A 25,959-nucleotide genomic window follows, 5' to 3' on the forward strand; every position below is an offset into this window, starting at 1 on the left:
TCTTAGCGAAATAAGGACCTGTAAGGCTTCTGGTCAGATGTTATTTTATTGGCAATAGAAAAAAGAAATCCACTCAGATTAAATATCTTGCATGGGATTATCAAATTTTTAACCAAATTGTGCACAGCAAAAAGGGAAAAAAGCAAGCCATGTGTGAATTTTTGAGGTACCACACAACATTGCAGTAATTTGGTTATGAATGTCAGATTGCAACTCATTATGCATCTAAAACTGCTTTTATAAAGACTTCTGCTGGCCGCTTGAATTTAACTCATTTCCACATTTCACTTGTCAAATGGCTTGTACAGCAATCACAGAACACTTGAATTTATTTCTTCTTCTCATCATCTTTTTTCCCCTCTTGTTTGTTACCACTCTGAGAGGCCAGGGAGCCCATGGCATTGCGGATGGCCTCATTGTTGGGGTCAACACCAGGTAGATTCTCCAGGACACTTTGGAGGAATTCTGGGTCCTGCATTACATCATAATCATCCTCTTCCTGTAGAATCAGTTAAAAAGTGCAAGTGACCAGGGGTTACTGCTCAATTTGAAATGATAAAATTAAAAATGAAGTATTTTTTAACATATTAAAATTGTGATGAGCCCAGAGGACAATATTTTTAATTACCTTAGATTCCACAGTGTCCATTGGAGCTCCTGTATCCATTGATTCTCCAAATTCTAACATAAGAGGGATGATGAGCAATATTACATCCTATGTCAAGCACACAAAGTATGTTCTAAGATTAACAAGGTACAAGAGGGCGACACAAACCTCCACCAGCCAGGGACATCTGCATGGCATAGGCTATTTGCTGCTCCTCTGTCATGCTGCTGAAGTCTGGCAGTGCTGCCACAGCACTCTCGGGCTGAGAGACAGACATCTTCAGAAGTGCTTCCTCTGATTCTTAGGGAGAGAACAAACAGCACTGTCTGCTACGGGATTTGACTTTAAGGTAAAAGGAATAGGCCCCACAAATGAGTCAAAAACTGATTCAGAATTTCAAAAACAAGATTATTCAGGACTGTTAATGATATGAAAGGCAGAAGAGAAGAAAAAAACGTATTTGATTTTGTCTAGTACAATATATACAATTAAATCTAAATCATAAGGCTTATAAAATTAAAAGGCTTTTCTGTAGCTCGAGCAGAAAAGCGTTGGCGCTTGCAATGCCAAGTTCATGGGTTCGATTCCCAGGGAAAGCAAGAACTGATAAGAAAGTAAATGTGTAACTTTGAATGCAATGAAAATCGCTTTGGGTAACAGAGTCTGCTAAATGCATAAATGTAAATTAAAAAAAATATAAGATATAAAATGTTTGTTTTTTTGTACCATATGTGGTAACACTTTATATATAACTTTAATAAATCATTAACAAACATTATATAATGCTTAACCGATCATTAGTTATTACTGTATATGAAGAGTTCAGATGCAAAAGCCTCTAAGTGCCATTTGAATTTTTCTTCTAGAATGATCATTTTTATCAAGCTTGTATATTTAAGTTCAGTAATTTCACTTAAATGGCAATGAAGATTACCTATTAATTGTCATTTAAGTGAAATTACTGAACTTAAATATGCAAGCTTGATAAAAATGATCATTCTAGAAGAAAATTTCAAATGGCACTTAGAGGCTTTTGCATCTGAACTCTTCATATATACACAGCTAGAAATATGAGAATGTGCTTCTTAATGTTTACTAAAAAACCCAATTAAATATTACATGTTGATTGATTAACAGATCATTATTTAATGTAAATTAAAATGCTTACAAATGTCATTAAACTTTCAATTCATATGATCATACAATTCTTGAAAATCAACAAATGTCATTAAACATCAATTCTTTATTATTTTATGGACTTTATTTTTAAATTTACAAATGCAAAAAGTCATTAGGTAGCTAACAGAAAATTAAACATAATTAATATAAAAATATCTTTATATTAGGTTTCTTAAAAATCCTATGTACTTATGTAGAGAAAAAAAAATACTTTTTGCTTTCTATTGCAAAAAACTGGCTGCTACTGAGGTGTGATTTGGGTAATGTTAGGGACAGGTTTGGGGGTACGGGTGGGTTTAAGGGTTGGTTAAGGTGTCGACAGTGTTCAGGGGTCAATTTGATTACAATAAGGGGACACAGTTCAAAATGTTTATATTACATTGTTTTGATAAATGAACAAATATTTTCTTGAAAATTTGACTTTTCTCCTGTTGATGTATGATTCGAGGAATATCCTGTTATAAGGCAATAAAATATATTTTGCACCCAAATTACAAGTATGTGGTGCTATTATATGTCTTTAGCAAGGATTTAGCTAAACATTGTCACAGCAGCTAAAAGTCCAATGTACATAAAGGTACTAAATGATTCATAGTAAATATATATATATATATATATAAACACTAACAAATGATGAGTAGTTTCAACACTGAGTGAATTCAGGTCATTTGGAGCACTTTGCCATTAAGATAACTACATTATCTCAAATTTCTAGCTATGTGAATATATATTAACCAATGATCTGTTAAGCATTAAATAATGTTTGTTAATGATTTATTAATGAAAATTAATGTAAAGCGTTACCCTTCCGATTATTTGCTCAGAACCACTGTGCCCACCACCATCCTACTGTATTTCAAACATCCACACGTGTTTACCGTCAGCGGATGCGGTGGGAACGCCAGCTTCAGCTGCTGATTGGACGGCCGCCCTACGAGCCTCCTCTTCCTGCCTCTGCCTTTGTTCCTCCATAGATACACGCAGTGCCTGTATATCAATAAAAGCAACATGAATAAACATCTCCCTTATTAATTAAATGTCATCAGAATAGATCTCAAGTGAGATTGCCCTAAACAACATTCTAAAATTGTTGCTAATTGCTTTAGTAATTTGAATCAAAATTGGGGAATTGATCATTCAGTAATGCTGGACCGAGACAGAAAATTCAGGACGAACTTGGCTGAAAACCTAAAATGTTCTTATCTAAAAAATATATTTTTGTATAACTTTATTAATCTTAGACTTTTTAATTAGACTTTACCTGAACAACAAACTTAAAGTTTATGTAATAATCCAGAAATAGAATCACATAATTAGTTTCTACTCAAGTTTGTTGGTGAAATATAAACATTTAAACAATGGCTGTAATAAACAAGTTGTTTTCAAGATTTATTCAAACATACATTAAATAATGAAAACATCACTGACAGGTTAAGTAAAAATATAATGAATATGTAATACATGAGATATAGAGATTGAATGGCTTTCCTGAGGTAAATGTAATGTTTTGGGATATCATGTTTACAAGCTGTTTTATTGAAATCTTTCCAGTAAGTCATTCTACAACTTTCTTTAATAAAAAATGTTGTGATAAAATCAACTAAATGTGAAAATTGAAACCGTTTCATAAGAAATATCAACACTAGCAAGAAATTAGCCATTGGAAAGGCGCTAATGACTGTTTCCGTCATTGATTTCGGCCCTTCAAAACTATTACGTCAGCCAAAATTTCAGAATAAACGCTTTACTTATAAATGTCTCTCCATTTTAAACAGATGTAAAAGTAGTGTTACCTTTAAAAAAATTTGAAATTTCACTTTTACGTTTATGGATTCTTCAGTCTAATTATCTGAGAGATGAATTTGTATATTACCAGGGCCAGCTCTGGGTCTGCACTGGGGTCCACTCCAAACTCAAAATCACTTGCACCCAGGCCCATCATGGTACCACCCTCACCAGCAAGGATAGGAGAAGAGAGCAGGGCATCAGCCAGGCTGGGCCCAGGGGGAACCGTGACCAGATGAGAACCTGTGCCCTCCTTTCCATTCAGAGTGTTCACAAACACAGTCAGTTTCTCTGTATTCACCTCCTGAACAGGTTTATGAAAAGGGACAAAGCGAAAAAAATAGGTCAGAAAAATCTGAAAGATTTTTAAGTGATTAACAGGTAAGAAAGTTTTGAGCAGTCACCTCTTCTCCGAAATTTATCACATCTACATTGACTTTTTCTTTTTTCAGCCGTTTTGCCAACTTCACCAGCTGGAAAAGATTTGAATAAAGTAATGTTTATAACTTTTACTACCTAAAATAAAGACAGTTTGATCAACATGGAAGATGAAAAGCATTTGTCATTTATGAATAATAAATTATTAAAAACATACATCTTTTTCGTTATCCTCCACTGGGCTGCCCACAAAAGCGACAATCCTCATCTTGTGGTTCTTGCCTTGTCTATGCTTTAGTGCCAACTACATGTAGACATACACAAAAGTAAATGTTAGCTAGAGGATTCAAATACTACTTTCATTTTTCAAAGAAAAATTACCAAAACCTGTACAAGTTTCTGTCTTGTACATTTCTGAGGAATTTACAGGAAGTTTTTTTTCCCCAAGCATTCAACATATATAAGAAATATATATATTAGTGCTGTCAAACGATTAAAATATTTAATCACGATTAATCGGATTAATGTCATAGTTAACTTGCGATTAATTGCACATATTAATCTATTCTAAATGTCTCTTGATTTATTTTTGTCCCATTATTTTTTTCTCAATTTAATGCTCTTATCAACATGGAAAAGTGCTTCGGCTTGATTTGTGCAATTGTTTTTTGATTGAAAACAAAATTGGCATATACAGTGTTCAATTTCACACTAACATTCTCACTTGGAGCAAATAATCTCTCACACAATGTAACACTGTCCATCAATAAAAGGGTGAAAGAAATACTGACGAGGTCCTGATATTGATGAGGGGCGAAGAAGTCGCATCAGCTGTGTGTGTGTGTGTGTGTGTGTGTGTGTGTGTGTGTGTGTGTGTGTGTGTGTGTGTGCTTGGCCATCATTGAGTGGCGTTTCAGGAAGGACGTGCTGCGATGATCATAGCTCAGTTCACAACGACAAAACACACAGATCACTTCGGTCAAGTCAATGGAATTTAGCAACGTTTAAAAGTAAAATTTTCATTCAGAATCTTATTGGCATCCATTTTGGCATCTCGTGTTCGTCATCCACTCAAACCGTAACGTGAACCAACTATTTGGCCATCTCGCAAGCCCAAACATGTGTGCAGCATGCCTGTTGTTCTGTTTCCGGTCTAGCTAGATCCGCTTGCGCTTTGGTCGACACAGCAACAAAATGTTCTTGTGCGGCGCAAGCCATTGAAATTAATGGGTTTCATCACGCCGCGTCCAGTTGCAAAAGCATGTGAAAAAAAACTACAAAGTTTGCTAGGCCAAAAAGACGCGCGATAAAAAAATTGACGCCGTTAAAATGGGTTTGCGTTAGCACCGTTAATAGCGCATTTAACTGACAGCCCTAATATACATATATATATACAGATAGATAGATAGATAGATAGATAGATAGATAGATAGATAGATAGATAGATAGATAGATAGATAGATAGATAGATAGATAGATAGATAGATAGATAGATAGATAGATAGATAGATAGATAGTCAGTCATACAGGTTTGGAAAAAAAATATTGGCTAGTAAATGTTATTTTTTTGGGTCAACTACCCCTTTAAGCATCAATGAATGTACTTACATGTGCCACTCGTATGCCGGTGCAGAAGCAGATTTTTCCCACTGGCTGAACCGCATGGAGTTTTGAGAGTATGCGGCCAGAGTCTGGTGTTAGAGTGGTGAGGACCTCACAATTACTGCATAAAACCAAACCATGTGTTATTACATGCAAACATCACCACTGCATGAAATAAAAAACAACACAGACAAACTTACTTGGCCATTGTGATTAGGCCCACATTGTTCTCTGGGTTGCTACGGGTCTTTGAGTGACAGACAATGTTGACCGCATCCTGCTGTGCCTGTAACCTGGTGGGCAGAAAGTCTCCATTCCTCATGTATTCACTGTTGTCCACACTGTAAAGACAAATTAAGGCAATCAGCATGTTTCCTATTTAAAACAATCATTGATTTTATGGAAGTGTAATAGTGTAAACTGGGTGACATGCGGTCTGTATCCTTAAAGTCAGTATTAAATGCAAGTTATGAAAGTGTTTTCTTCCCTATTGTGCCGTATATAAGAATTAAACAGCTTCTTGAATGAGTAAAAATGTAGGGCGGGACTTGATTTTGTCCATCAGGAACTGATTGGATAGTTGTGGTTTTCTAATGCTATGATCTCATGTAAATGTCAAAGAGGAGATATCAATTCAAGAGGGATGGGATTAAAGATTACAAGAAGGGAACGTGAATTGAATAAAGATAAGCATGTTTACAAATCAATTATTAATTATAAATGGCAATATTTCATAAAAAATAAGAATTGTCAAATTTGATTTCGTGGTGACATTTTTTTTTTTCAAAAGGTTATTCCTATTCCTATTTGTCACCCGATGGAGTTTGGATTCCTTGCTTCTGTCGCCTCTGGCTTGCTTAGAAGTGGTTTAAAATATTTGTGAATATTATTGATTTGACTATATGACACTATCAGATGAGAACATGACTTGAATTGAGCTGGATGATGACACTACTATCTTATGTATAGATGTTTTAGAGCTGTTATAGCTGAACTGAACTCATTTCATCATTGATTAACTTTACACTGTTATTGACTTTAACTGACTCAACGCTGAACGGCCTTTAGTATATTATAATTTATAAAGCGCTAACTCATATAAATAAAGGTGACTTAACTGTCTGACATTTGCAAGGAATGAAGAATCAAACACTAGCACATAGTGATCCTATTTTCATTTGCCTAACAGCCAGAGTGAGCGAACTAGATCCTAGCAGTAGACAACTGCTTTAGCTAAATGACTGTGTAGCTATCAAAAACAATCAAGCTGCCTCTCTAGATAGCATTAGAGGGCGTTGGACCAACAACACATTCAGTATCACTTCATGACAGATCTAGAAGTCTGAATAATTTGCTATCAGACCCAGTTCACAAACAAGTGGTCATTGTTTATGGGTCATTAATGTGTTTTGTGTGTTAGTGATCCGTTTCTTTATGATAGATCTAACGTTACCTGCTGAATAATGACTCAGGAGAATGCCATTCTAACCAGAAAGCGACTATTTAATTATCTTATTTGTTCCCAACTATGAGCTCAAACGTGTGACAGAACGAAAAACCTACGTATTTACTATAAAAAGGCGCATTTATGTCTAAAACAATGCGTTTGTTCATTTCTTACCAGACCATAGTACTTTCGAGCCCCATCTTGGAAATCCTCTAGTCTGTTTCCCAAAGTGACGGCCTCGCTGATTGGTTTACAGATGTAGGATAATGACGATATTTGTAACCGCAAAGCTGATTGGTCGACAGCTCCATCGCTGCTTCTCCTCTCGCGCTCGCGGCGTAGAAATGTTTTAGCGCCCACATGTGGCCGGAGGTCACGTTTCTGTCTGAGAACAGGATCGTTCACACCAAAAATTAAAATGTCCTCACCTAGTTGTGCTAAACTTTATCCCCCAGCGAAACACAACAGTGAATTTCAAGGAATAGTCAATAACAGCCTCAGTCACTTCACTTTCATTGTAATTTTTCAAAAACAATGAATGTTAACGTCGACTGAGACAGTCGTTTTGCCTAACATCTCTTGTTTTTGGAACAACGTGAGATTTAAGTTCAGATGTAAACCCTAAAACACATACAATGCTGTTAACAGGCTTGAAGAGATCATCTGATAGTAAAGCATAACACAGGAAGTTGATCTATTGACATTTTTTTCAGTGTTGTTTATTTAATTAATTTGCATACAGCATGAAATGTTACAATATTTTCCACTCCAAAAGTCTCAATATCCTCTGACAGAGAGCTGTAAAACATGAATGTCATTTTAAGAGAGAGATATTTAAAATTATTTTTAAAGCTACTACTTAAGACAATTCTCAGTTAAAGGCAATAAGCATTTTCAGAGCAAACGGCAATTGCACAAGAATCCCAGATCGTGAGTGTACAGTAAAAAAAACGCATTCACCAGCCCAAACAAATTTACACAGCCACCAGGTGTCAGAGCTTGCATACCATGTCACATAAAAACCTGCAATAGACACTTTGGAACTTGAGATAAAGAAATAAATTACAAGCAAACATACAAATAAATATGACTTTGTACAGGAATGTTTTTTGTTCATAAAAATTGTCACAGAAAAAGTTCCAGCAATGTTCCCTTACTCGCCTACAAATCCACATTTCATAATATTTGCATCTTCATCATTAATGTCTCTGCTTTTAGGCTGACTGATTAGCATGCACATTCAAAAATGATGAAAAAAAAAAAAGTTTGTTCAGGATTTAGTTTAGTTGGAATTCATTTCTCTCAACAAAACATTAAGCTAAGTTTGTACACAGTCGATCTAACTTAAATTTCATTAAAGCATAACAGCACAGATGCTATATATTGTTTTACAGTAGCTGTTCTGCCAGGTCTGTCTTACTGTGCCCTAAAAAACTGACATTTTAAAATCACTGCTAAAAAAAAAAAAAAAGCAAACACACACACACACACGCACACAAAAATATTAGTCCTGCGAGCCGAAATACTGAATTAGGTCTTTTATACATTTTTTAATATTTCTACCAATGTTACAAAAGTGATCTGTTGCCTTGTTTGCTTTGGCTTTCTTTTTTTTCTTTTCCTTTTTTTGCAAACAATGTAAAGTTTAAGTAAATCAATCTCCAAACTAACTCGAATTTTTTTTTTTTTAAATGAATTATGTTAATAGTTCAGTCATACATGACTGATACATATTTGAGAGAGTTATACTGTGTTTTTGTAGAGGTGACCCATGCAATCCGGCACAATCCACTTGCAGGCATCATGCACAGTGAAAGGCTTCCTGTTAATTACAAGGCAAAATAACTCTTGTGATTAAGGCACATTTAAATATTCAAAAACACCACAGTACTGCATTTGAACCAATTTCTAAAATCAAAAATCGAACCCATTTTACAGATTCAAAGTTTTTTTTAAAAAAAATGGTCTTGTTACATGATTGTTCAGGCAACCTGATCTGGATTGACTCATCAAACATGTTTTTGTTTTTTGGGGAGTAGATAATCATGACATATTCCTAAAATGTCTTTAAAACTCACAACCAGCCATATTTCCTTTCTACCCTTAGCAAAGTGAATAACTACTCCAGCAGATAGCTCTCCTTGGCAAACTAAGAGAAAAAAATAGACGCATGGTCAAATGAAGTCCACTACAAAACACTCACAGAGGTTCTCAAAATACCAGTTTGTTATCCAAGAGCCAGTCCCATGATGCAAAGTTCTCATCACTGTTCTTCTGCTTAGAACATTATCAGGTCCAAGGAGTTCTTGTAAAAATGAAACTGTTTGAGAACAGTGATATCACACACTGTTGAGGTATACAGTGGCATCTTTCTTTTGGTTCCATTTCTTAGCAGCAAAATTGGATGTACTGACATCCAATATATATATATATACACATATACATATGCATATATATATATATATGTATACATATATACAAATGCATATATATATATATATATATATATATATATATATATATATATGTAAAGAAAAGGGGGGGGGATATCTTTATCCTAATGTTTTACAGTTTTAAGAACATGTGCACTTCTCTCTTTTGTAATCCAGATTCTCCAGTTTTCACTTGCTTGGATGTTTACAGCAACTCCATCATCCTGTTCCGATATCCTTAAAAGAGAGTAAATCTTTGTCTTTGAGGGCTTTATTTCGTCCTGTTCATCGATAGTCTTTCACTGCAACGGCAAAAGAAAGAATAAATAAGACTCTTTTACAACAGGGTAAAATGACTAGACAAGTAATGCAGCATGCTTTGTAGGAGGCCGTTCACATATCCCGCTAAAACGACACAAAGACCACATTGTAATGTGCAAAAGTGCATGCACTGAGGATACTTTCACAATCTTATTTGTTTGTTGGCATGGTTCCCAAAATCTTTGTTTGTTGGCATGGTTCCCATGGCAGACGTTCCCAAATGATTTCACATCAGACATTATAGACCATTTTGCAAGATGTACACAACAGTGGTCCAGAAGCACTTCCTGTTTCAGTTTTTTAACACTACATAAAAGCTGGGATACAATACGACCAACAGAACATATAAAACTGAATCAAAAAGTTAAACAAACATCTTTAAGATGTTTTCTTTACATGTGAAATAAAGAAAACAGTTACAAACTGATACAGGAAGAGTTTCTGGACCAGTGTTGTTTACATCTTGCAAAATGGGATGTGAAATGGTAACACAACATTGTAACAAATTGGTTATAGTGCTACTGCTAAGACAAAAAAAAAAGAGTTGTGAAATCAAATATTCAAACCATGTATAGCTGGAACATTATGCAAACTTATGAAAGGGATAGTTAAGGATTCGGTCATAATTTACTCACCCTCAAGTTGTTTCAAACCTATATGAATGTCTTTTTTCTGTTGAACACAAACGATTATATTTTGAAGAATGTCTGTAACCAAACATTTGATGGCTTCCATAGCATTTTCCCCCCTACTATGTGAGTCAATGGATGCTTGGGCTTGTCTGGTTACCCAAATTCCTCAAAATATCTTTTGTGTTCAGCAGAAGAAAAAAAAAAATCATACAGGTTTGGAACAACTTGAGAGTGAGTCAATTTTGACAGAAGTTTCATTTTTGGATGTACAATCCCTTAAAGGAACACTCCGACTTTTTGGGACTTTAGCCTATTCACCTTACCCCCCAGAGTTAGATAAGTCCATGCATACCTTTTTCATCTCCGTGCGTGCTATAAGTCTGTTTGACGCACCCACCGCTAGCCTAGCTTAGCACAAAGACTGGATGTGAATGGTTGCAGCTTTCATACTAATCCAAATGAGTGGCAAAATAACGCAAACGTTTTCCTATTTACATGTTGTGATTTGTATAGTCACAGAGTGTGCAAATATCAAGGCCATGTGAGACACAGACATCTTTTAACCGTATAAATAATTCTGAAGGCGAAGCACTGCTACTTGGGCAGAGTGATAACCATCACCTGAGACGCACCGTGACGAGGAGCAGAGTTCGCTCAGTGTTTGGGTATCAGAGTCAGCAATTACTAACGTTAGATAGAAAAGCATAGTTTATCATGGGTGTTTGCTTTATTGTATGAGCTGTGACAATAAACAGGGGAGACCAGGTACCATGTTTCATTGATTTCCAACCAAAAACGCACCCAGATTTATAAATATCACATGAATAAATAATTATTATTACAGGAATCAATATATTTTAAATGCAATTTATTAGCTGAACCAAATGTATTCAACAGTAAATAATATACAGTATAATTCCATTAATATAGGATAGAATACGGGGAAAGTAATAGCACAAATTGTTTTTGCACAATGAACTCACAGCCTATCGTACCCTTTTGCACGCTCAAGTTCGTTATTTCCATGGTTATTTCAAATTTAGGCTACTAGGCGCGCCACGCGCAGGGTGCAAGTTCAACGCGGTGAACGCGCTCGTTTTTTTCCAAGCGCGTCCGCACCGCATCAAGATAAAAACATATTCATACCCTAATCATATAATTGTGTCACTAACGTTACATTAGCTCTGGGTAAAGGCACTGTTACAGTAGGTCATCTAAAAACATAACGGAACACTTACCTCAGCCGCAGGTGATCCACTTGTCCTGTCTGTGCTATCGATGGGATGGCCGTATCCTTCAGCACATTATGGTCCGTGTGGCAAATTCCATTTTTTCAAAATAGTCGTCCATTGAAATGTACCGAGCAAACATAATGTCCTTTGATAATCTTAGGTGTGTTTGGATAAATATCCAGAGTAAGTTAGCCATTTCTTCATCCAGTCAGCGTTTTTAGTTGGAATTCTGTGAAACATGATTACCTCCCCTGTTTACAGTCGCAGCTATTTACAATAGAGCGAAAACTCATGACTGTAAACTACGCTTTTACTATTTATAAATTGCTGACTCTGTCACCCAAACACTGAGCGAACTCTCCGCTCCTCACCACGGCGTGTCTCCAGTGATGCGGTTATTACTCCGTCAAAGTAGCAGTGCTTCGCCTTCAGAGAATAGTTCCCAGGTTTTATACGGTTAAAAGATGTCCGTGTCTCATTTGACTTTGTTATTTGTACGTTCTGTGACTATACAAATCACAACATGTAAATAGGAAAACGTTTGCGTTATTTTGCCACTCATTTGGATTAGTATGAAAGCTGCAACCATTCATATCCAGTCTTTGTGCTAAGCTAGGCTAGCGGTGGGTGCGTCAAACAGACTTATAGCATGCACGGAGATGAAAAAGGTATGTATGGACTTACCTAACTCTGGGGGGTAAGGTGAATAGGCTAAAGTCCCAAAAAGTCGGAGTGTTCCTTTAACGTCTGAATTTATATAGCTGTATATAAAAAAATGTTTTATGTGTGTTTTTGCCTTTAAGTAGATGGTAAATAATGTTGAGATTATCAATTTCACTTTTGGACAACAAATAAATCGAAATTTTGGTATGTTGCAAATCTACAACAGCGGGCATAATGGTCAATTTGGTATGTTGCAAATCTGTAACAGCGGGCGTTAATGATCAATTTGGGGTCAATTTGGTATGTTGCAAATCTGCAACAGCGGGCATAATGGACAATTTGGTATGTTGAAAATCTGCAACAGCGGGCATAATGGACAATTTGGTATGTTGCAAATCTGTAACAGCGGGCATTAATGGTCAATTTGGGGTCAATTTGGTATGTTGCAAATCTGCAAGAGCGGGCATAATGGTCAATTTGGTATGTTGCAAATGTTCCTGACCGGAGTAATCCTCGTGCGTAAACAGGAAATAAGTCCGTCACTTTGAAACAAGTGCTTGTCGAAGGTCCTAGGTCCGTAGTGAATATGCACAAACCGGCATTGGGGGAATGCAGACGTTATCTCGGCTGGTTGACTGAGTCAAACGGTTTGTTGCATATTTGCGACAGTGGGCGTTAAGGGGACAGGCTGAAAAAATGACTGACAAATTGTAAATGCATAAACCACAGCACAAGTGTTATAGATAGCAGCAGCTCCAGTTTGGATCCCGCGTTTGCCATTTCAGTTGACAGACAATTGCAAACATCAACATACAAAACCATCAAATATTATTCTTATATTGTAATCATTATCAAAATGTATTCTTAAATTATCATCATTACAAGCACAAGTTATAATTGCTGCCTAACATTTTCACTGGTTCTGCTTAAATTAATCTAAGCACATAAAATATTATATATAATACTGTCATTACTTTGATACATCTTTGAATGATAACAGAATATTTATAAATATTGAACCAATGAAACAAGAGTTTTCTCTAAAACTTCTTCGAAAAAAACTGAACAATAAACTTGAATTGAATTAAATTTGTGACCCACTAGCTGAGAACCACAGTTGTAATAAGACATAAAAACACTTTACTCATAGAATTTTCTCTTTTGTTTAGTCTACTACACTGAAACAGATTGCAGCCCAGAACAAAATGTCTCTTACTTCTGACGTGCTTGTCTGTGGAACGATCTCGCTGAGTGAAATGACTTCGATATCCAAACTTTCCCCTGATGACTGAGCAGCTATACTGCTACGACTGGAAATGAAATGCATCAATAGACATGTTTATTATTAATGAAAAGAGTGGGTGGATGTGATCGAATGAATAGTAGTAGTTGTAAAACTCATCTTTCATCAAATTCAACCAAATCATCAAGTCTAACCTTCACATACCTCAAAACTGGAGTGTTTGTGGAGGGCCGGGAGCTTACAGGAGAGGTTGCTGACAGGGTTGTATCAGCTGAGCTACTCGTGATCTCATCTTCAGTAACCTGTTGTGGGAGCAGGTCAGGACGTGCACCTGAAACGAGAAGAAGTGCCAAAAGAGTGAGCGCTCCTTAGTTAATAATAGGGATGCTCATATTGACCATTTAACTGTTAACCGGAAGTAAACATTTTGGGTTTAACAGTTAAAAGGTTTCTTAATATTCTTAAAGGTTTCGAAATATAGCAAATTATTTACATTTAAGCCATTTAGTATCAAGACAGAATTATTTTGGTTATCACAAGAATTTAAAGCCTTGACACTTATCTTGCTCTGACACCCTGCTTAACCTTCCCATTTCTATTTATCTCTTATTGTGTTCTCATACCACTGTCTCCTTGATTGTCTGGGCTGGACACCTGGACTGTAGTTTGCTGTGGCTGTGTTTGTTCTGCTGCTACAGGAAGGGATTGTTGTGACTGTACTGCGATGTTTGACTTCTTTCCAACAGACATGGTTGCTCCTCGACTTTTCTTTGAGGGAGATGTTTTTACTAGCGTGAGAAAGAAAAGATAATTGTTAAGGTGTCAGCACTTTAATGCAGCAGTTGCAGATGTTTCAATGTAACTATCAAACTTACATGTAGGTTTTTTGAAGACTGTGCTGCACATAAACTTCTGGAAACGATCTGCGTAGAAACTCGGCCGGTGCACAGATACCGTGTCCTGCAAAGGACATCATCCAATAGTAGACAAAACATAAATATTTTTTATTTTATTTGTTAAGTGTACTTTTTATTCAGTGTTTGATATGGGGTGTGTGACATACCCCATCATGCAGCAGAGCTTTCCAAGAGTGTTCCAACTTCTTTACAAGCCTAAATACAGAATGTTATTAGCAAATGATTTATGGATTTATTATGAAGAAAGCATAAAGATGGAAATACAGTCTACCTATAAGATTGGAGGATATCAATGATGCCGATGAAAACCAGCAATCTTTCTCCTTTTGAATTGAATGCTGGAATTCCTCCCATGCTGCAAAGAAAAAAACAAATATTGCCTGTTAACAGTTGTCCAGGCAAAGTAATCATTTCTCAGTAAAAATAATCATACAATAGCATCTCTGAAATAGGGATGTCACATTTAGTGACTTTACCTATATTTTTTCTCATTTTTCTTTGGTTTTAATATTTATACGTGGTGAAAAAATCTATTCAAAATAAATGCTCTTCTTTTGAACTTTCGATTAATCAAATCACAGTTTCCACAGATATTATGCAGCACAACAGTTTTCAACATTGATAAGAAATGTTCCTTGAGCACCAAATCAGCATAATAGATGTGACACTGAAGACTAGAGTAATGTATAGTGAAAATTCAGTTTTGCCATCACATCAATAAATTATATTTTAAAATAGAAAACAGCTATTTTCAAATTGTAATAAAGTTTTGACTGTATATATGGTCAAATAAATGCAGCCTAGCATCAGAGACCCATTTCAAAAATCTTACCTACCTTAAACTTTTAAACAGTGTAAATGATTACAAAAAAGGTTCTATAGCCAAACACAGACAGTCTTGTGGTATTTTTTGGTGCTTTGCCATTTCAAGGTGCCAGTCAAAGGCTGATCACTCACCTTTCGTAGGGCTGTGGTGATGACTTCCCCTTGGTCTCCCCTTGAATAGACTCAATGGCTGTGCAGTAAAGGGGCTTCTGGCCTGGTGCCTTTTTCTGGGTATCAGGCACTGCAGTAGACACCTCTTCACCTGCCCTGTCCAAGTTGTGGATACCCACTAGCAGACTGTAGTCCATGATCTTAAAGCTCTGTAGTACCTACAGATAAAAGGATATATAGAGGAAGTGTGACAGGCACATTTAGCAGATTGAAAATGTATCTGATTCACACGTCATGTAGTAGGTAATACCAGACAGATGCAAAGAGAGATGTGCCATTTCAGTAATTCATTACGGAAAATGTGAAGATTACAGCTATTTTTACCTCCTGTAAAAAGGTCTGAAAAAAAATTACTTCAGGTAATTGCGTTTAAAAGTAGTTTTCCACGTTTTTGAAAAAATGGAGGCACTTCATTCAAAAATCATTCAGTTGCGTTCTAGGCGGTGGGAGAAGGCAACACTCAAGTGTTTTCCACATACCACAGCTTCTTTTAGCTTTAGGAAAGTGCTTATTACCAAAAGAATCCAATCAGAATTGAATTAATAAATCATTTGACCAGACCTAACTGTTATATATACAGTATATACCGTATATAGATTATGCATTTGCGGACGTGATATTAGGAAGCAACGTAATACGCACATGAGGACAAGCAGGTGACGGTGGTGCGTAAATTGAGTAACCCCTCTCACTTTTTTTACACCATTAATATTACATGTAAAATTAATCCTGGCCGAGTAGGGCTTAACATTAAGCAAGCGTGGATGAACTTTTTATGTAACAAAGTAGTTTTATGTAACAAATAGTTTTCGATTTGCTGCTCTTTACTTTTCTTCAGCATTTATGGGGTTAATGCGTTTAACAGATTACTGTAAAAAAATATTTTCAAGATTTGTTATCACAACATTTTTTCTTTTGTCAAATCAAATTAAATATTTTATTTAGTTTAGATAACTTATTATTTAGAGTTTCTGGTGATTAAATAAATCTCCTTCATTGTATTAACTCAATCAACTTAAAATTTTAAGGCAACCAGGTTACTTAATTTTAAGTTAAACCAACAATATTTTTTTTTTACAGTGTAGAGAACGCTGCTCTTCTTCATGAATTTCATGAAAAGCTTTAGCTAACGAGATCTGTTTTTTTTCATCAGTAAGACATTACACATGCTGCATTTCATTTAAAACACAACACTGATGAACTATGACTAGCCTATTAGACAGGGTGACAAACCATTGCACATTCAGGCATAATTCCTTTCACACAAAACACCGTAAAAGTCATCCTTTGTCAATTATAACTGCGGTAACTCCAAGTACTTAAACTTTTATTTGCCACAACCAAGACTTAAAACCATATAATTTAACAAACACAAATGTTTCTCAATGTTGGTAAATGTTTATATGTAACGAGATATTTTTCAGCATTGGAAGTTTTCAAAACAATTCCACATGTGTAATGGTGGGGATGTTGAACTTATTATTTTAATATGCAAATATGTTAGCCAATTATAGCAGTTGGTGTTATGAAAGTCTTGAATGTGGTAAAACAGTGTGTTTAAAAGAGATGGTCAAAGAGATTATAAAAATGGCTTTAGTCCTTTTTTTGGATGTTTTTTTTTTTAAGAATGGATTTAACCAGGGGCTGTTAGAGGGTTGGTGGATATTTGGGGCTTAGCCCAGACTTCTGTGGATGCAATATATATTAAAATATTACTGTAGATCAGTGGTTCTCAAACTTTTTTTGGTCTCGCCCCTGTATAAACCTTTAAAAACAATTCTGGTTCGATTCTGAGAATACTATAAAATAATATGTTGTGTGCCTTATTCTGTGCAAGAAGCCACATCATCTAACAGAAGGATGTTTTCAAGCACTCATCTGATGTTACTAAATGTTGTCTTTAGTTGGACAAGAGGTTCATAAATGCTTCCCATCTTTGGAAATATGTTTGATACATGTTGCTTTTTCAAATGCACATTATAAGCGACACACAAACTAGCAATGCTTTAAGATGGAGCAGCATTTACTACTGATCACAGAGCCATGCTTCACTGACAAGCTGCACATAAAAAAAATCTTGTTTACATTCTATCTTCTTTACTTGTCATTTATGTCGAAGATCACTCCTGTAACTCAACCAGTAGACCATGGTTTGATTAATAGAGAATGCATGTACTGAAAGGAATGAATATCCTGAATGCACTGTAAGTGGCTCTGAATAAAAGTGTATGCCAAATGCATAAATGTAAATATAACTTCTGTCTCCTTACCCGACAGTCTCTCTGAATGGTCCTACAGAGGGCGTTGTAGTGGTCACTCTCCAGCATTATGCCCTCAGGCATGTCCTGCATAAAGTCTAGGTCTTTGAACGTGGGCACACCCTTGGATTTTTCTTTCGGCGAAGCACGTCGCTTGTGCGTGGAGCCCTTCAGGTCAAATTTAAGGTGCATGGGTACAGCGCATGGCAGTAGGTTGTTCATCACTACGATTCGGATGTTCTTCCCCTCTGCCTGAACGCAGTAGAGACCGTAGAACTTGGGAAGCAGCGTACGCATGTTCTGGTTCAGGTTCTAGAAAACAAATATGAAGGAAAGTACTATGCTTATAATGTTCAAACAACAAAAGAATGAATTTAGATTTTAAAATGTTTTAGTAAATAGACGAGTGCTGTTAGAATTAACACGTTAACACACATAATTTTTTTTTCAGTTAACAATATTTAACGCACTTAATTTAGCATTTTTTTAAGTCATCCTTTGGCTAGTGTAACATTATATGACCACCATCATTCGCACAGAAAGCTGAAAAATACACTGAATCACGGCTCCTACTGAATACCAACCTACTCTGCACTGAGCAAACGCAGAGCCCGGCCAACAAATCCCTCTCGTGGCGTAAAATGACGCAATGTTAAAAAAAGAAACTTTTTTTCAACAAGGTCAAGGAAATCATCACGTTTTCTACTAAATTTGTGCCCTTATGTCTTGCAAACAAATTTAAAACCTGCATTAAGTGTTCATATGGTACTTTCATACAAGGAAGGTTATATATTAATAAATAAATAAAAAGAAACCCTGCAATAAGGATAATCAAAGTAATCATAATTAAGGATGATCAAAGGAAACAAAAGAAAATCACTCACTGCTCTTGACTGAATAACTTTTGTCGCTTTAAGTATTAATTTAGATTTTATTTATAATATCTGCAGTGAAAACTGTTAGACCTTCGTTTTTTAAAGCCAAATAAACGTTAGAACGTATAGCTTTCAGTTATACTGTAATGCTGAATGGCTATAATTAATGGCTAAAACTGAGGGGAAAAAAATCTATTTCATAGAGACATCAGTAGCAGTATTGGTAACGGTGATGCCTTCTTTCATAAAAAGATGCAATTAAACAAATATTTTAAAAATAGACAACAATCTAATTTCTACATTAATTGGGAGAAGAAATCTGAAATTATAAAAATATACTTAAAACTTTAATGTTATGTGTGATTAATCGCAATCAATTCCAGAAAAATGTGTTAGAATTAGTTTTAGTTTTTTTTTTTAAATCGATTGACAGCACTAAAATAAATACACTTACCATGAAGTAACCTGGAAGGAGTGTTTGCAAGAATTCTGCCTCTTTGTGTTGGACCGTCTTAATGATGAACTCATCATCGCTAGAAACGTAGAAGAGAGACCCGCTTGCTCCAGGGTTAGACAACTCGATAAGAGGTTCATTACAAAGAGAGTACTGCAGAAAACACACACACAGCAGAGAACATGTGACTGGAGTGACAGTGAGATGAGCTTTTGTTTATTAAATCGTAATCAAGCAAGAACAGCAAAAGCAACAATAATAATGTAATCCCATTAAAAAATAACTTGGAGTGAACAAGACAAAACCAGATCAACCTTTTTAGATGGAAATTAATTGATGACGTTCATCTTACATTCATTTTTTTATGGCTTTTCCAGTTAAAACGATTTATTTATTGTTTTGATTCAGAATGATGTGATAATGAACCATTCAGACCATTTTATGAACCTCTTTAACAAATTAATTGAAAAAGAACCACCAACAATGTCTTGCAAGCAAGTTTAACTCTTTACTGTTGAGTTTATGTAGTCATTCAAAAAGATTCCCGTAAAAAAACACACACACAAAAAAACCACGACTATTACAGGCCTAAAACAGACCATTTTAAAATTCCCATATATTTCCAGGAAACTATGGGAACAATGAAATGAACAAACAAGATTACCAGGTAGTCGTCAGGTCGGATCCCAAACATCTCTCTGAAGTAGCGGAATGCAATGGGAGCGTAAGTTTTAAACTTGAAGTCACCATGGTGATGACCTGGAGTTGAGCTACTGCCTTGACTGAGAGGAAGACAAATAAAAGCACATTTAAGTACACAATGCGCGACTACTAAAGCAAAACGTTCCTTCGTCTCATGGCTACTCTTATGCAGACCCGTATACAAACGCACCTGGGAAAGAAGATGCTTTCTACCACTTCGAAGTCCTGCATGAGCACATCTCTTTCTGGCTTCTGGCTCAAGCTTCCTACGCTGTGTGTGATGCCCAGCTGAATGGCACCTTTCAAGGCAGATGAAGTGGTCTAAAGATTTAACAGAAGGCACATGAAGAGCTGAATAAGAACATGTTAATGTGTTAAAGGGATAGTTTACCCAAAAATGAAAATTCTGTCAGTATTTACTCACCCTCATGTTGTTCCAACCCTGTAAGTTCATCTTCTGAACATAAATAAGATATTTTTGATGAAATCTGAGAGCTGGATCACTAGTCCATAGGCTTCTTGAGGAATTGAAACTTGCCGTCCCCGAAGAGTTAATAAATACATTGTTAAAATAGTCCAAGTGACTTCAGTGGCTCAATCTTAAGTTTATCAAGCGACGAGAATACTTTTTGTGTGCAAAATCAAACAAAAATAACGACTTTATTTCAACTATTCACTTCCTTCTCTGGAATATTCAACTATTCACTGGCCGACGCTGGTTATGTGTGTGATGCGTGTGACATACAATAACAGAAGCTTACATTATTAAACTAGTAACCTGACTTGAGGCAGAGAGAGAAGTAAATGAATAGTTGAAATAAAATCGTTGTTTTTGTTAGTTTTTGTGCACAAAAAGTGTTCTCGTCATTTGATAAAGTTAAGATTGAGCCACTGTAGTCACTTGGACTATTTTAACGATGTCTTTAATAACTTTTCGAGGCCAGCAAGTTTCAATCCCTCAAGAAGCCTATGGACTAGTATGCAGGACTGTGATCCATCTCTCAGATTTCATCAAAAATATCAATTTGTGTTCTGAAGATGAACGAAGGTCTTACAGGGTTGGAACTTGGAACAACATGAGGGTGAGTAAATACTGACAGAATTTTCATTTTTGGGTGAACTAACCCTTTAAGGCCCGTTCACAATCACACAAAGAATGATAACTAAAAGGTTATCATCGTTCATCAGCTGGAAAAAAAAAATGGTTCTGAAAGTGTTTCCCGTGATATTGTTTCTCTGTGCCGTTATAGTTGTGGTGTGGACTCTACTATTCTTTTAATTAAGAATGATTTTTAGAACTATGTTGCCATCAGTTTAAAGGAGCTGTAAACAAGATTGTGGCCAAAACTGGTACTGCTGGTACTAATCACTTTCAAATTAGGGTGTATCCCCCGTTCCCCCATGACTCGAGGTTGGCAGATATGCTGCAGGTTCCAGCAGGAATGTAGAAGAAGCTCCCAATGCAAGTGATGAGTCCTACACAGTGAGTTTTGGTGTAAATGGGCCTTAGTACATAAAAATACAAGACGGTTAATCTGTGACGACACAGAAACACAGCACTAATGCATGGGTCTTTGCATGCGATTTAATAAAACTGAAAGGGAGGAGCAATAACACAAGGCCCGCTAGTTTTATCTGTATGTGCATGTTCATACCATTTACTTGGCTGTCATTGGGCCACACAAACAACAGATAACACAATTATGATCTATGTAGATATGACAGATGTAGGAATGCGTGTCATTAAACTGAGATTGGAAGTTGGACTGCTGATCTGACTTTTGATCTGGTCTCATCTCCAACAAACATCTATTTTGAAATATTTACACGATATCAAAAACACACAGCTCAAACCTTTTTATACGTCGTCTCCCCAGTAGGGTCAATTCCTCGGTGGCCCAAGGTCTTTTTGTTCGTCTGGGATGAGCTGGACATGCTCAGACCCTGAAAGATAATGACTGCTCAATAAACACATCAGACAACAAGACAAAAACTTTGAACCAAAAACTTAACACCATTTATATTTAAAGCATTAATAATTTATTTACATCACTTTGAATCAATTAGAATGTTGCACTTCTCGTGATTTTACAGGGAGATTTTTCTGTAAAGTGATTGGCAGCTTTAGTGATTACAAAGTTAGCGCCCTTAGCTTGCATCAAACCCATAAACAAGTTGAAGAAAAGCTTTGTTTTTCATGCTGCTCAGTACACTGCAATGTAAACTAAGTTTCTGGATTTACAACTGTAACGCCAGATTGAATCTGTAACTGCAATACTAACAATTTTATAACCATTGCAACAGACAGGAAAGAAAAATCTGATACTGTGTGTCAAAATATATGCACTACATGTTCTGTGTTTCTTTGTCCATTGTATTACACATTTCTCACTTGATCTTTTTATAAACTATGATTAGTTATAAACATTAGAAGACAATAATTCATTTATATTTTCAAATAGTTCACTAAAACAGTAAATTAGTTTTACAATGGTCTCAAAATTGGTACAAATAAGAGAAAACCATGACATTTTTCTGGAATTGGTACCGACTCCTGGAATTTTGGAACAGTGACAGGACAACCCTAGTATAGAGCTATAAATAAATCCTGAAGTTTATAATAACAACCACAAAATAGTGGAATGCGAATATGAAATTATTAAAGCAACAACAACAAAAAAAAAGCATATAATTACCTCTGAAGAAGCCATCTTTCGATTTCCAGGAACACCTATAGTAGGAAAATAAAAACTTCTCTGTGAAAATGACTAGTGAAAAAAAGCCATTAGGCATTACAGCTAGTTGAATTATAATAAACTATAAGATTCTTGCCAAGGAAAAGGCAGAGCTCATACTTCAAGTTCAAATATGTGAAGCATGAGACTTTCTCCTTAGACTTCACATTTTCCCTGTGCACTGGTATCCTAACCAGACACTGAAGTGATTAGAATTCGCTTTTGTGTGAAAAGCTAAACTACAAATAAAATGCAAAACAAAATGCAAATACGAATGCTAAATAGCGGTTCAGACTTGAGATGTGTCGTTAACCACAACTGTGAGTGTAAACATGCAGCATGCACACAGACACCTGGGTTTCAATTCCTTTGTTCCTCCAAGAAAACACTGTAACCCAATCACACCAGCTGAGTCTGTCTGAGGTGGCACTACGATTAAAATAAAGACAAGCACAACCCAAGCAGCCATGGGCCTACTGCAGACCGTCTACAACACTAATATTCAAATTAGAAATCATATGCAAACACAGCCACACATGTGCTTTGCTTTTACACACATATGCATGTACCTTTCGGCTGGAATAACATCCAAAATAAAGACATCTGAAGAGTGACAACAGTGATTAAAGAAACAAAACAAACATTTTGAATTCTACTACCACTAATGTTACCACTTTAACAGTCCATTTTCATATCTAATTTTGTTAGAAAGCAGTCATCACTTATCCGAGCTCAGCACCATAGTACACATTTATATGTGCCAATAAACGCTATTATAAGAGATATTGAATAGCTGCAAATTATAAAAACAATTATGTGAAGGGGAATTGAAGGGGAATAAAAAAATAGAATAATGAACAACATCCTGCCAGCAAATAAACTACAATTTCTAGGGTGAATTAGCTCATTCATTTGATGTAATGCTGATAACCCAAAAATGGCAAATTTGACTATTCCATATTATTTTTAGAAAATAATAAAAAATAAAAAACTATTACTTGCTATTTATTTTAAATGTTTTTGAAAGAAGTATCTTATGCTCATCAATCAAGCCCACATTTATTTGATCAAAAACACGGAAAATACAATAATATTGTGAAATATTATTACAATAAAAAAAGTTTAAAACATCATTTATTCCTGTGATGCAAAGCTTAATTTTCATCAGCCATTTAAGATCCAGTCTTCTTTTTTGAATAAATGATGTTCTTTTAACTTTTTGTTCATCAAAGAATCCTGAAAAAGTATCACAGTTTCCAAAAATATATTAAGCAGCACAAATGTTTCCAACATGATAATAACAGAGTATCAAATCAGCATGTTAAAATGATTCCTGAAGGATCATGTGACACTGAAGACTACATCAGTAATGGCTTTTGTAAATCCAGCTTTTAAAGTGTATTAAACTAGAAAACCATTGAAATAAAATGTCACAATATTACAGGTTTTCTTCTGTATTTTGATCAAATAAATTAGGCTTGATGAGAATAAGAGACTGCTTTCAAAAGCATTAAATATTTTAATGTTTTTCCAATATATGTGTGTGTCTGTGTTATGTAGAGTTCAGTGTAATATTATACAGTGGTGATTGTTCCACGTGTGCTCAAAAGCACCCAACTACACATTACTTATTATAGGAAAACACACGACTAATTTACTACACGTGAGATCATTCTTTGAAGCTAAAGCACAGTAAAACAGCTTAATCTACGTTACACTAATGTGTCATAAACATGTTCATGAACAGCCAGAGGAAATAAAATGCTTTCTTACTGGAGCTCGCTCCATCCGTGGAAACTACAGCCGGCGTAGCCATTTTCTGGCGGAAGTTTCATATGGTCCTGCTTGTTTTCACTTGTGGTTTATGCAACACTCACAGCCCTGAAAGATCACACTGTCCAAATAAAGTCTGTTAGTCAACCCAAACCTGAAGGAAACTAACTGATGTAAGGTTACAAAAAGTTTCTTAACTTATTGTGGCAGTATTTCCCCGTGATAGGTAACGTTACTGAAGGAGTGTGGTGGTAACCTGTCATACTTTCACTTTATCACTTAAAACACTCGCTATATAAATGTGTTTGTTTGTGTTTGCTTACTTGTATACTAATGGCTTAATGGCTAGAGACCAACAACAACAACAGGTAAGAGTGCTTACCTCAACTTAATCTCTTCGTTTTTTACTCAAGAATCAAAAACAACGTAATAGTTAAACTTCTGTTTATGTTGGCAGAACGGCTCGATGTCTCGTGCGAATCTCTGAAGTACACGAAATTGTTGTTGTTGTTATTACTTTACTGGGTCCACCCGAATTCCGAAGTAAATAACCCGCTTAATAGCACGGAAGCGTCTTCGCTCCTCTCGAGCCTCCTCCCAATTTGCGGAAGTGACGTTGTTGCGCAGCGTGGTCCTGCTCGTGGTCCTGCCCCGGTCCTGCTCATCCTGTCTGTGGGCACGTTCTTGGACAAATCAGTTTTCTGCAGGGGGCGCTCGACTGATAATTGCCAGTCGAGCCACTACATTCAAAACATTTTCCTTTTTCCCCGAGCCCGAGGAGTGGAGTCGGAAATTTGGTCATTTCTAAACTAAAAAAAAATAGTTCACTGAAAAAATAAAATTCTGTCATCATTTCCGCACCCCCCAGTTGTTTCGAACATATTAAAGAATGTTGTTTTACCAAACAGTTGGACCTCGTTGACTTCCATATAGCTAATGTAGGCTACCAAAATGTCTTCCTTTGTGTTCATAAGAAGAAAGAAATCCATACAGGTTTGAAACAAAAATGTAATTAAATTAAAGCTGTCACGAGGGGCATGTAACAGCGTCGAGTGTCTTTTTCTTTTTTGCTTTTTTTTTTTTGCTTTAATAATATGTGCTTAAAAAGGCACAAAAAAATTGTTCACAAAAAATTACATGCTAATACAAATCACATAGGCCTACAACCTTACAGCATAAAGCTTTGACAGAGCTGAAAATGCACTGAAGTTTGCCTTTGCCATAAAAGACTATTTTTTATGGAAGTAGTTGAAGGTGACATTTATAGCCTATATAAAACGTAAAACGTTATTTAAAAGCCTATATAAAGCCTATTTTGGACTTCAATTTTAGCAGTAAAGAAGCTCTATGGAAGACTCAATTTTATTAAATGTGAATTCAATTCAGATAAATAACGGTGTGAATGTTGCAGCTCACAGACAATGGTTATTATTCAGCTCAATTTAGTTCAAGTTTTTAATGTTGCCTATTAATAAAGTATAGGCCTAACAATAAGGATTTTTTTTAACATTCTGGATTAGGGTTAGGGAAATGTATTAACATTATTATTTCCATGTTTGGGTATTTTACCCCTACATTTATTATCGTATAATGTCACTAAATAAGGGATAGACCAATTATCAAGATGCTGAAACACCATTCTAACCATTAAAGGTTACTATTTCTTAAAAAAAAAACAAGTTTATTGTTTTAAAATGGGCTATAATATTTCACTAAACTGCAAACATT

At 35.7% G+C, this 25,959-nt stretch overlaps 2 protein-coding genes across 2 annotated transcripts; both read right to left on the reverse strand.

Moving 5' to 3' along the window:
- Nucleotides 1-27: 27 nt before the first annotated feature.
- psmd4a (proteasome 26S subunit ubiquitin receptor, non-ATPase 4a) lies at nucleotides 28-7,295 on the reverse strand. Its single transcript, XM_039678327.2, has 10 exons — nucleotides 7,173-7,295; nucleotides 5,752-5,892; nucleotides 5,558-5,672; nucleotides 4,167-4,253; nucleotides 3,976-4,044; nucleotides 3,660-3,875; nucleotides 2,665-2,773; nucleotides 776-907; nucleotides 629-681; nucleotides 28-499 (listed from the first exon to the last, which is right to left on the reverse strand). The coding sequence occupies exons 1-10, from the start codon at nucleotides 7,196-7,198 to the stop codon at nucleotides 329-331; spliced, it is 1,119 nt and encodes a 372-aa protein (XP_039534261.2). The 5' UTR covers nucleotides 7,199-7,295; the 3' UTR covers nucleotides 28-328.
- Nucleotides 7,296-8,134: 839 nt separating this feature from the next.
- On the reverse strand, nucleotides 8,135-24,919 carry pip5k1aa (phosphatidylinositol-4-phosphate 5-kinase, type I, alpha, a). The gene is made up of 16 exons (XM_039678806.2): nucleotides 24,614-24,919; nucleotides 24,232-24,352; nucleotides 22,420-22,454; nucleotides 21,578-21,667; nucleotides 19,914-20,044; nucleotides 19,686-19,803; nucleotides 19,022-19,174; nucleotides 17,705-18,004; nucleotides 15,396-15,592; nucleotides 14,710-14,793; nucleotides 14,585-14,633; nucleotides 14,397-14,481; nucleotides 14,145-14,309; nucleotides 13,726-13,852; nucleotides 13,495-13,588; nucleotides 8,135-9,732 (listed from the first exon to the last, which is right to left on the reverse strand). Exons 2-16 carry the CDS (start codon nucleotides 24,272-24,274, stop codon nucleotides 9,730-9,732), a joined length of 1,674 nt encoding a protein of 557 aa, XP_039534740.1. The 5' UTR covers nucleotides 24,275-24,352; nucleotides 24,614-24,919; the 3' UTR covers nucleotides 8,135-9,729.
- Nucleotides 24,920-25,959: the final 1,040 nt, after the last annotated feature.

This window comes from Pimephales promelas, chromosome 18 (genome assembly GCF_988280905.1).
Source record: "Pimephales promelas chromosome 18, fPimPro1.hap1.1, whole genome shotgun sequence".
Classification (NCBI taxonomy): Eukaryota; Metazoa; Chordata; class Actinopteri; order Cypriniformes; family Leuciscidae; genus Pimephales; species Pimephales promelas.

Bases quoted from the DNA above. Each gene is read 5' to 3' on its own strand.
- pip5k1aa (XM_039678806.2), bottom strand. From the start codon at position 24,274: ATGGCTACGCCGGCTGTAGTTTCCACGGATGGAGCGAGCTCCA. The intron at 14,310-14,396 runs GTAAGTTTGATA...TTCTCACGCTAG, and splicing joins AGTCTTCAAAAAACCTACAT to TAAAAACATCTCCCTCAAAG. The intron at 13,589-13,725 runs GTATGTGAAGGT...TTTCATTTCCAG, and splicing joins ACAAACACTCCAGTTTTGAG to TCGTAGCAGTATAGCTGCTC.
- psmd4a (XM_039678327.2), bottom strand. From the start codon at position 7,198: ATGGGGCTCGAAAGTACTATGGTCTG. The intron at 4,254-5,557 runs GTAAGTACATTC...GTCTACATGTAG, and splicing joins CCGGCATACGAGTGGCACAT to TTGGCACTAAAGCATAGACA. The intron at 2,774-3,659 runs GTAATATACAAA...ATTGATATACAG, and splicing joins CAGACCCAGAGCTGGCCCTG to GCACTGCGTGTATCTATGGA.